Source organism: Megalobrama amblycephala, linkage group LG17, assembly GCF_018812025.1.
Source record: "Megalobrama amblycephala isolate DHTTF-2021 linkage group LG17, ASM1881202v1, whole genome shotgun sequence".
NCBI classification, from domain to species: Eukaryota; Metazoa; Chordata; class Actinopteri; order Cypriniformes; family Xenocyprididae; genus Megalobrama; species Megalobrama amblycephala.
The window spans coordinates 15,939,476-15,950,712 of record NC_063060.1 but is presented as its reverse complement, the minus strand read 5'-3'; the positions used below and the strand labels follow the sequence as shown (position 1 = coordinate 15,950,712).

General features: G+C 35.8%; 3 protein-coding genes across 9 annotated transcripts in view; 2 read left to right on the top strand and 1 right to left on the bottom strand.

Moving 5' to 3' along the window:
* Positions 1-78: 78 nt before the first annotated feature.
* Positions 79-3,525, bottom strand: LOC125250503 (zinc finger protein 239-like). Of its 3 annotated transcripts, XM_048163134.1 has the most exons (3): positions 3,424-3,521; positions 3,045-3,129; positions 79-1,567 (listed from the first exon to the last, which is right to left on the bottom strand). In XM_048163134.1, exons 2-3 carry the CDS (start codon positions 3,127-3,129, stop codon positions 717-719), a joined length of 936 nt encoding a protein of 311 aa, XP_048019091.1. In that variant the 5' UTR covers positions 3,424-3,521; the 3' UTR covers positions 79-716. The 3 variants fall into 3 exon arrangements, with proteins under 3 accessions (XP_048019091.1, XP_048019092.1, XP_048019090.1); XM_048163135.1 differs by having other exon boundaries at positions 3,041-3,525; XM_048163133.1 differs by having other exon boundaries at positions 3,045-3,524.
* Positions 3,526-3,725: 200 nt separating this feature from the next.
* LOC125250501 (gastrula zinc finger protein XlCGF57.1-like) lies at positions 3,726-6,684 on the top strand. The gene is made up of 2 exons (XM_048163127.1): positions 3,726-4,257; positions 5,360-6,684. The coding sequence occupies exons 1-2, from the start codon at positions 4,173-4,175 to the stop codon at positions 6,538-6,540; spliced, it is 1,266 nt and encodes a 421-aa protein (XP_048019084.1). The 5' UTR covers positions 3,726-4,172; the 3' UTR covers positions 6,541-6,684.
* A 2,370-nt stretch (positions 6,685-9,054) lies between these two features.
* The window catches only part of LOC125250502 (oocyte zinc finger protein XlCOF6-like), a 5,369-nt gene continuing 3,186 nt past the window's right edge, over positions 9,055-11,237 (top strand). Inside the window, exons 1-2 of one of the 5 annotated variants that reach the window (XM_048163129.1) lie at positions 9,055-9,710; positions 9,997-10,125. In XM_048163129.1, the coding sequence (XP_048019086.1) occupies positions 10,041-10,125 (85 nt within the window). In that variant the 5' untranslated portion in view covers positions 9,055-9,710; positions 9,997-10,040. The other 4 variants (XM_048163130.1, XM_048163131.1, XR_007180807.1 and 1 more) reach the window with 4 other exon arrangements.

Below are 11,237 nucleotides of genomic sequence, written 5' to 3'. Positions count from 1 at the left end.
GTGATGGACCTGTTGCTATGACCACAAGTCTTCGATGAATAACTTGGCTTCAGATAACAAAACAATTGACACAAATCATTAACAATTAAATAATTTAATTAGTAAGTTGATCTTACATGACTGGAAAACATCACTTCCTAAAATAATGTTTTATTTAATGCAGAACTGAGATACAACATCTACATTCGCTTGGATTAAAACTGAGGTAAACCTGTTCTGTGCTCATTGAATGAGTCACGCACAGTAGAAAATTAGTGTAACTTTTTTTTATTTCTGGAAATGTCATCACCACACTATACGCTACACATTAGTGTCTTTGAATGTAAGATACAGTACGAGACATGCTACACTATTCTAACATGACACCATGCCCAAGCTAGACACAGTTAGAAAACCAGAATGACCAAAATAACCTTATTTCTTGAAATATATTTTCAGCCAGACTGACTGACTGATTTCAGTGGAGTCAGCTGCAACAGCTAAGACTAATGAAAGGCATGAACAATGGTGCATTAACAATACAATTAGTAGTATTTCTACTCCCATCACAGAAGAAAAGAGTTCCTTCAAACATGTGGCATGTGACAGCGAAAACACACCCTACATTTCTAAAGGAAATGTTTGCATTGTAAATCAAGTACAAACTAGTTGTTAAACAGAAGGACAGCTCATTCAGCACAACTGCAGAAACTGTGTTTTTCTGAACTTCTCACTGTTTAAACTGTAACTGAAGATGAACTTTGCTCACTGTGTGACAACATTGGACAAGGCTTTTTTATATGATTCTGTAGATCACTGGACTGGGTGAAACTCCTCCCACATGCAGTGCAGTGATACGGCCTCTCTCCAGTGTGCACTCGCTCATGTCTTTTCAGGGCTCCAGAATGAGTGAAACCCTTTCCGCAATATGAGCACTTGTAAGGTTTTTCTCCAGTGTGGATTTTTTGGTGCTGCTTCAAGGCACTGGATCTAGTAAAAGTGTCCCCACACTCAAAACATATATGAGCTCTCTCGCCAGTGTGTATTTTCTGATGATCATTAAAACAGCCTAAGCGCAAAAAACCCTTTCCACACACAGCACACACGTAAGGCTTCTCATTTGTATGAATTTTCATGTGGGCCTTTAGGTTTGATGCCAAAATAAAATTTTTACCACACTGATCACATTTAAACGCCCTTTCTCCAGAGTGTGAGCGCTGATGATCTTTGAGGTTCGTTGCACATTTGAAACTCTTTCCACACTGATTGCACATGTACGGCCTCTCTCCAGTGTGAATCCGTATGTGCCTTTTAAGGTGTCCTTTACATGTGAAACTCTTTTCACAATGAGGGCAGGTGAAAGGCTTCACTCCAGAGTGAATTTTGACATGTTCATTGAAGTGTCCTTTATGTGTGAAACTCTTCCCACACTCAGGGCAGATGAAAGAATTGTTGGCTTCTGTTCTCTGCGTCGTTTCTTGTGAGAGATTCTTTTTCACTTCTGAGCAACTAAAAGATTTTTTTCCACTTCTGAAACTGTGAGCTTCTGTGTCATTCACTTGACTTTCCTCTTTTGCTTGCATCAGGTCTAAAATGAACACAGTATATGGTCAAATATCAATTCACAAAAGATGAAACCAAAAGTAACAGTGAAGCTTGGGTTAGTTCACCCAAAAATTAAAATTCTGTCATTAATTATTCACCTGTGTCATTCCATATCTGTAAGAACTTCATTCATCTTTGGAACACAAATGAAGGTATTTTTAATGAAATCCGAATGGTTTATGATCCAATGCAACTACCACTTTCAAAGTCCAAAAAGGTAAGAAAAACATCATTACCAGTATTCCACGTGACTCCAGTGGTTTAACCTTAATTTTACGAAGCGACACGACTGCTTTGTTCGCGCAAAAAAACAATCTACCGCTTAATTTACAAAATAATATTATCCAAATCATGTTCACGCAACGTCTGCTCTCATGTGAACACAAAATGCATCCATCATGGTGCTCTCGTGAACACTTGCGCATGTGCGTTGTTAACGCGCAAGTCTGAACACAACACGCATGTTGTGGCACTCTCTTGAACACGTGTTGTAGTCAATATTTTCATAATTAAAGTGTTAAATTATGTTATGTTGCTTCAAAAATTGAGGTTAAACCACTTGTGTCACAGAGTACTTTAATGATGTTTTTCCTACCTTTCTGGACCTTGAAAGTGGTAGTCAGGTTGGATCTCTATGGAGGGACAGAAAGCTCTCTGATTTCATTAAAAATATCTTCATTTGTGTTCTAAAGATGAACGAAGGTCTTACCTCTTGTGGAATGACACAAGGGTGATTAATTAATTACAGAATTTTCAATTTTGGGTTAACTAACCCTTTAATGACAGAAAGCAACAGCTGTTAAGTATTTATTTTTATCAGATCTTTGATGAAGTGCAGAATGATGCACTGTTAATATACAAAATAATGATCTTTCCTCAAATTATTTAACAATGTTATTTTAGTAGGTGACGGGAGTGTTGTATCAAATGGTAAGGTCAGGTGAATCAGTTTAACCAATGAAATCACATACATGACAACAATTAGATGTAAGTATCTGAAAGAATTTACAGAACAAAACTCATTTTGAGGTAGGAAAAAAAAATCACTTCTGTGCTATAATTTGATATAAAGTCATGATAATAGGTGTTAATTGACAAAATGTGTAGTGCATCTGCATTTATCACTACTTTAATTTAACTAAATTAAACTTATAAATAAATTTTAAACTTAGAAATATGGCTGACCAGGCAGTGATTTATATAACTTGTAACACTTTCCAGTATACTTCTACTGAACCCGCAAATCATGAATAAATCTGTTTAGTGTATAGATCTACATTTGCCACAACTGTGAGAGTGACTAACACACAAACCTGCTATTTTAATCATTAAATACTTTGTGTGTTAGTTTAGTATTTTGTAACTTGAAATTACTACCATACTGCCATGGTTTACTAAACCAGCTCTGGTTGAACTTGACTGTTGACGATTAACAGTTTGATTATTGAAAACTCACCAACCTATTTGTTCTTCAGTATCTTCATCTTTCACTCTGCATGCTTCTGCATCACTCATGTCTTCACTGTCATCTTTAATAAACTCCATCTTTACGAGAATGTCAGGCACATCTCAGTCAAGTCACATTTATTATTATAGCTCTTTATACAACATATAGATTGTTTCAAATCAGCTTCACAGGAATAAACAGGACATAACGATCAATGATGCAAACTTCATTAAATATGAGCGGTTATACTTAGATTTTTCCTGTTTGTTTGGTAACGAGACTTTGCCACGTTTACAGAGATGGAAATATTCATGCATTTATTGGCCTTAATGTCAATTTGTACACATCTACTAGGCCATAAAAAGTACGTGCCGCGTGTTTACGGTTTTCACCTCCGAGCTTCACTTCATTAAACGAATCTTGTTAACACGGACCCTTTATCGCTTATCCAGATAGGAGATGCTTCGCATCGCAAAGTGTATTTCTGTCTTCTTCTTTACATTTTATAAAGGTTTGCAAACTAAACTCGGTGCATTTCCGCCACCTACAGGCATGGAGTGAGGATGTTGAAAGAAAAACAAAAACCCGTATCACTAAATTAACATCGTATATATCTTATAACGCTGATATATCAACATATTACTTGAAAACAAATGTGGCGCTTAAATATATATCACCAAAATTACCTTCTGACTTACATTTTGCATTATTTCCTACAGACCTTTATTTTGCTACATACGTGATATGACGTTATATGGGCTGCGGCGCGCTCAGACTGCTGTGAAATTTGGGTTGTTTTTACGGTTTAAGGTGTATAAATAGTTACAAAATCTTCAAAAGTAGTTCATGTCATTTGCAAATGTGCTTAAACAACACGACAGTATTACTGCATTTAGCGTAATGTAATGTGAACCTAGATTATCGCGATATAGGTGATATTGTAATGCCTTTTGTAAAGTGCTGTTTGCCTCAAATGGCGCATCATTTATGGGCGTTACTATGAAACATGGATTTATTTTGCATAGTTATTTAGCTTCTTCATTTCATTCAAATGTTCCCATAATCTCAAAGGTGATAAAGTCTCCTTTTCAAACAAGCAGTAAAACCCCAGCTGAGATCTCAGTGACATAATATTGTAAAGATGGAGTTGATTAAAGAGGAGAGAGAAGACATGAGTGAGGCAGAGGCATGCAGAATGAAAGATGAAGATACTGAGGAACAAAGAGGTTGGTGTCCATTCTTGATTCTTCATTAATGATTGCTGACAATGAACAAATTCTTACACAGTTCACAGGAGCTGTAGTGTGTTTTAGAGAAAATAATTTACAAAATGCATCCTAAATGATCATAACAGATCAGATGGCATAAACCCAGCAATGTTCAAAACTTGTTCTAAGAACGTTTTGCTAATGTTCCCCTTAAGTTATTAAAACTTTATTTCTGAGTGCTCTCTAAACATTCAAACGTTCATTTAGTTTTTAAATGTTTTAAAATGGTTTCTCTTGGTATAGGAATGTTAAGGGAATATCATATTCATAATTTTGCAAACATTATGGGAATGTTACTTTTGATTAATTTCTGAACATTCTGAAACACTTAGTCTAACTTTTTCTTTCTTTCTTTTTTAAATGTTACTAAAACATTTCAGAAAAAAAAGTTCCATTAACAATGTATAAATAACTTTTTTGTGCTAGCCTTTTGAGAACATTATTAAAGGGTTAGTTCACCCAAATTTTTAATTTCTCACCCTCAACCCTTTAAGACATTCATTCATCTTTGGAACACAAATTAAGATATTTTTGATCAAATCCAAGGTTTGTTTTTTATCTTCAATAGAAAGCAAATAAAAAACGGGAGAGATGGATTTGTTGAATAAAGTCGTAATTTTTGTTATGTTTTTGCACACAAAAAGTATTCTCGTCACTTCAAAAAATTGAGGTTGAACCACTGTAGTCACATTGACTATTTTAACGATGTTTTTACTACTTTTCTGGACCTTTAATGTGGTAATTTTGTTGCTTTCTATTGAGGATGAAAAAACCTCTTGGATTTCATCAAAAATATCTTAATCTGTGTTCAGAAGATGAACGAAGGTCTTACGGGTTTGGAACGACATGAGGGTGAGTAATTAATGACAGAAATTTCATGTTTGGGAGAACTAACCCTTTAAAGACCAGATTGTATGAACGTTCTATTAATGTTATATTCTATTAAGAAAGTATATTCATAACTTGGAGAGAATGTTCCCCGTTAGCTGGGAAATTGTTTGGGAGATTGCATTTCACTTTGTCATTCTTGAATTGATTTGGAAAATTAAACATGTTTTAGGCCTGACAGAAGTAAAAGAGGAAAATCAAGAACTGAATGAAGTGGAGGAGAAAGATCCGTATGAGGAACCTCATCATTTCATAAATGGAGAACAATCTTGTAGTTGGTCACAAAATGACAATAATCCTTCACAAGAAACAGCTCAGAGAACAGAAGACAAAAACTCTTTCACTTGCTCTCAGTGTGGAAAGAGTTTCACACGCAAAGGACACCTGAAGATTCACATGATAATTCACACTGGTGAGAGGCCGTACACGTGCCCTCAGTGTGAGAAGAGTTTCACATGCAAAGGAAGCCTTAAGGATCACTTCAAAATCCACTCTGGAGAGAAGCCTTTCACATGTCCTCAGTGTGGATGGAGTTTTGCACGTCAAGAAGACCTTAAGAGGCACATAAGAATTCACACTGGAGAGAAGCCGTTCACATGCTCTCAGTGTGGAAAGTGTTTCACAAGTTCAGGAGACCTTAAGAGACACTTGCGAATTCACTCTGGCGAGAGGCCTTTTACCTGCCCTCAGTGCGGAAAGAGTTTCACGCAAAAGGAAGGTCTTAAGGAACACACCAAAATTCATTCTGGAGAGAAGCTTTTCGCATGCATGTTGTGTGGGAAGAGTTTCACACACCAAAGAAGCTTGAAAAGACACATGAAGGTTCATTCTGGAGAGAAATTACACCAGTGCTCTGAGTGTGGCAGGAGATTTGCAGAAGCTGGCAATCTCAAAACTCACCTGCTGTCTCACACTGGAGAAAGACCATTTAACTGTGAGCGGTGTGATAAGAAGTTTTTTTTGGCCGTACACTTAAAGACACACATGAGAATTCATGAAGATGAAACACGTTACGTGTGTTCTTTTTGTGGGAAGAGTTTTTTGTGGCTTAACGGGTTTAAAGATCATCAGAAAACACACATTGGTGATAAACCTTATGTATGCTTGGAATGTGGAAGCAATTTTACTAGAGCTGGTGAACTGAAAGTGCATGAACGAATCCATACTGGAGAAAAACCTTACAAGTGTTCACATTGTGAAAAGAGTTTCACTCAGTCAGGAGCCCTGAAAATTCATGAGCGAGTACATACTGGAGAGAAGCCGTACCTCTGCCCTTCATGTGGAAAGACTTTCAGTCGATATGGAAATCTAGGGAAACATTTAAAAAAGGCTTGCCCAAAGTTGAGAAACTGAGGAAAGTTCACCTTAAAGTAGAGCTGCACGATTCTGGATAAATTGAGAATCACGATTTTTTTTGTTTCAAATAGAGATCACAATTCTGAACAGACAACTAAACAAAATAACATGTAATTTGATAGAGGTTCTGACAAAATGTTAATTGCTGCAGTCTCTTTAAAATGTTTTATTAATTTGAATGAATTATTTTTAAAAAATCAGCTTGAATGGATGATTCAATGACTCACTCATAAATACTTCACTTGTTTCATTACTGGACGAATCAGCGTTTTTTAAACAAAACTCTTGATTGAATAATTCAGTGACGAATACATTTTTAACAATCACTTGTTGCCATCTTCTGGTGTAACAATGTCATTGATACAATCTTTATTTGAAGAGGCAAGTTGCTTTCAAAAGTTGATTTGCTTTATTATGATCGCTTCCGTTGACATCAGTGATTTTATCCAAACCATAAACTTTTATAATTTGAATATTTCTAACAGAAATAATGATACTGTTTGGTTGAAAGGACTGTGAAGCTATTTCATACCTCTGGTGTTCCGGTGTAATTTTGTCAAAGGTTTAATAGATCGAATCATTGTCATTTAGGAATAAGGTCGCGTGGGAGTTTGAATGGAGATCGCAATCTTTTTACGATTAATTGTGCAGCTCTACCTTTAAGTCAAATTCTTGGACAGAATATCCTCCAAAAAGGATTTTTGGAAATTTAGGTAGAGGAATATTAAGGGAGACCAAAGTGTTTTTTTGTGAAATGCTACAAAATTTGTAGGGATGCTCTAAAGCCGCGCACACACTTAACGATTGTAAGGCCGATTATGAATGTAAATTGATACTTATGACTGATCGCGCTCAAACGCGTCCAGTCAGAGCCAGTTGCATTCAGTCTGCGATTACAGTCAGTGTTCAAATTCCATGTGTGAATATATAAATCGGCTCCAGTCGAAGGAAACAATCGGTATGTGTGTTCAGTTCAGTCTTAGAATGTTTCAGCTAATCGTTAGGTGTGTCCCCGGCTTAAGAAAATAGCAATATTCTAAATTACTTTAGAATCGGTCAAACAATGCCAGTATAAGTCTTATATTCCTTCTTGTTTCCGCTATCATATCTTTAATATGTAGTTTTGGTCATCATAGTTCTTCAGAGAATAACTGAAGAGTCTTTCAATGAAATCATTTTTAAAAAAAAATTAGTAATAAGCTTAACCAGTCAACTACTATTATTGTGTGGATGAAACTTCAGTATTCCTACTTTGTTTGTATTTGCAAAAATCATGTAAAGAAGACAAATGCATATTTGACGATTTATTCCAAAGCGACTTACAAATGAGGAAAACAACTAATGATTCATCTTAAGGGGGGAATAACTCAAGAAGTGCGAACAATACAAAGTTTCAATCATTGTCTAGAATGATACAGGCTAGAACAGCAAGGCACTTAAGAAATAGTGAAAGCATGGAAGGAATTTATTTCATATAAACGCCATAAAGCTTCAGAGGTTTTCAGCAGGTTTCAGAGGTTTGTCCTTTTCATGAGAATCCAGTGGGCGTGAAGGAATATGTATTGTTATTGTACACAACAATCTTTACTTTCCATCAGAAATATTCTACAGCTTGACATCATCTCACACATTTATTTTTTCACAGGAAATTTTCTATAGAATTTACACCTCCACAATTTTGTGCAAATCCCTGTAAATAATCTTATTAGAGGTGTGATGTTTGTCAGTTTGTAAATTCTATGAGATGGTGTTATGTAATTAGATGTAGAACTATACATAATTTCATTTATTAATGCATACAGAAACATCATTGGAAGTGTGAATGAATGTAGAAGTTCCATCAGAAAATGATTGTTAATAGTAAAATAACATTCTGTGGTATCAGAATTTTGATAGTGATGTAATAATTTGTCTATATAATCTAATGGTTATACAATAAAATACAAATCGCTACTTTTATCCACAATATAATTATGTCACGCATCTCAAATTTGGAAGCAAAATTGCCAGGGTCTATACATGATGCAGAATTACCTGTGGGAAGAGATTATGCCTTTTTAAAGAATTATATATATTCCCTCTATGCAATTAAAGGGTGGTTGATTATTTATTGGGGACAAAGCCTCGCTGAAAAAAAAAATCTTCTCTGACACTGAACTTGAAGCACAAGCCTAATTTAATCTATCCTACAGGTGAAGGTCAAGTTTGAATACAATAACCCAGTACACTTCAGCTGGTCAGAGATTTGATGTGCTACTTAAATTTTTGTACATAAACAAATGCATAATAAATACTTTCACTTTGAGGTTTATAGTTTCTTCTTTATTTAAATAACTTTTATTTTAATTAAAAAAAAAAAAAATATATATATATATATATATATATATATATATATATATATATATAAGACATGTTTTCATTGTATCATTTAGCAACAGCACCAGAGGATCCTCCACATAGGCAAGCCTACTGTGCCCAGCATTAGCTAGTAGTCAAGCTGTTCAGTTTGCAGATGTGTCCTTCTGATCAGCATCTTCTCCTAGCTCCATCTGAAGCTGTGCTACTTTAATTTGCTGGATATGAATGAGTATCTTCCACTATATGCAGGTGAAACATGGTGCAATACACTCCGTGTTTTCTGCACTACTATTTAACACCACTCAGGTGCTATGTGGTCCTAAGGCTGTAACGATTAGCCAGTTGCATTAACATTGCCATTGCTTAGACTAAGTAGCAGCCCAAAATATTTTTTGTAGTTAGGTAGCCTATGGGGTTTGATCATGGGTTGCAATTGACTTGGATTGTTTTGTGTGTTTTTCTTATAAAATGTGATGTTTTCTGGAGAATTTGAACAATTTCTGTAATTTTTTTTGCATGCAGATTTTGCAAGGTTTTCAATTTTCGACAGACATGTCCTGATTTATTTCGATAAATCTGTTCAGTTCCCCTAGAATTAATTATTAGTAATTATTATAATCAAGTAGCGTTCCTTCAATCTCTTTTTAGTGTGTTAGTTCTCATTTAGACATCATCTTCTATCTCTAGTCTTCGTTAACAGATGGTAGTGCACTGTTTTAGTTTGCAAACCGCGGGATATAGAACTTTTATCGCCTGTCAGTGACGTCATCAGGGCTGCGCCAGGTCTGCTGAAAATCGGTCGAGAAGAGGTTTGTGGTTTTGAGCTGAATAATGTACATGTAAGGTGTATAAATCGATATTTAACGTTAAAAAATGAATTTATGTTTTACAAAAGTAACCCAACGACATTATTTAATATATTTTATTACATAATTAGACCTAATAGATTATATTCTCTAATGTAATATTGTTTGAGTTCTTGTAAATATCGTAGCTTATGTGGATTTTTTTCCTTTTCCTTCTCACATGGAACAGATTGATATATTTGTCTTTAATTTTTTTTTCACGTATATTGTCATTTTGAACGTGACGAAGACGCGAAAATCAGGTGTAACATATCTTCCTGATACACTGTAATAATGGAGGTCGTTAAGGAGGAAAGTAAAGGCATTAGTGATGCAAGAGCATGCAGAATGAAAGATGAAGATTCTAAGGAACAAAGAGGTTGGTGTCCATTCTTGATTAATATATTATGAACGTTAAAGTAACAAAGCCTCGAAGAGGCAAAATGCAATAAAAATACAACAAATCTCCATTATAGTTATTTTAGTATATACACTACCAGTCAAAAGGTTGGACACACCCTCTCATTTAATGTTTTTTTCTTTGTTTTCATGACTATTTACATTGTAGATTATCACGGAAGACATAAAAATTATGAATGAACACATATGGAATTATGTAGTAAACAAAAAAGTGTGAAATAACTCTAGATATGTTTCATATTTCAGATTCCTGAAAGTAGCCACCCTTTGCTTTGTTGACAGCGTTGCAAACCCTTGGCCTTCTCTCAATGAGCTTCAGCACCTGAAATGATTTTCACTTAACAGGTGTGCCTTGTCAGGATTCATTTGTGGAATTTCTTGCCTTCTTAATGGGGTAGGGACCATCATTTGTGTTGTGCAGAAGTCAGGTTGGTACACAGATGACAGCCCTATTTGACAACTGTTAGAATTCATATTATGGCTAGAACCAATCAGCTAAGTAAAGAGAAACGACAGTCCATCATTACTTTAGGAACTGAAGGTCAGTCAGTCTGGAAAATTGCAAAAACTTTGAATGTGTCCCCAAGTGCAGTTGCAAAAACCATCAAGCGCTACGACGAAACTGGCTCACATGAGGACTGCCCCAGGAAAGGAAGACCAAGACTCACCTCTGCTGCTGAGGATAAGTTCATCCGAGTCACCAGCCTCAGAAATCGCAAGTTGACAGCACGTCAGATTAGAGCCCAGATTAATGCCACACAGAGTTCTAGTACCAGACACATCTCTACATCAACTGTTCAGAGGAGACTGCGCGGATCAGGCCTTTATGGTCAAATAGCTGCTAAAAAATCACTACTAAGGAAAAGCAACAAGCAGAAGAGATTTGTTTGGGCCAAGAAACACAAGGAATGGACATGATGGTCTGATGAGTCCAAATTTGAGATCTTTGGTTCCACCCGCCATGTCTTTGTGCGACGCAGACAAGGTGAACGGTTGGTCTCTACATGCATGGTTTCCACCGTTAAGCATGGAGGAGGAGGTGTGATGGTGTGGGGGTGCTTTGCTGGTGAC

Coding starts and splice junctions, on each gene's coding strand:
- LOC125250501 (XM_048163127.1), top strand. CDS start 4,173: ATGGAGTTGATTAAAGAGGAGAGAGAAGACATGAGTGAGGCAGAGGCA. Junction 4,258..5,359: donor AGATACTGAGGAACAAAGAG/GTTGGTGTCCAT, acceptor AACATGTTTTAG/GCCTGACAGAAGTAAAAGAG.
- LOC125250503 (XM_048163133.1), bottom strand. CDS start 3,129: ATGGAGTTTATTAAAGATGACAGTGAAGACATGAGTGATGCAGAAGCA. Junction 1,568..3,044: donor AGATACTGAAGAACAAATAG/GTTGGTGAGTTT, acceptor TGTTCATTTTAG/ACCTGATGCAAGCAAAAGAG.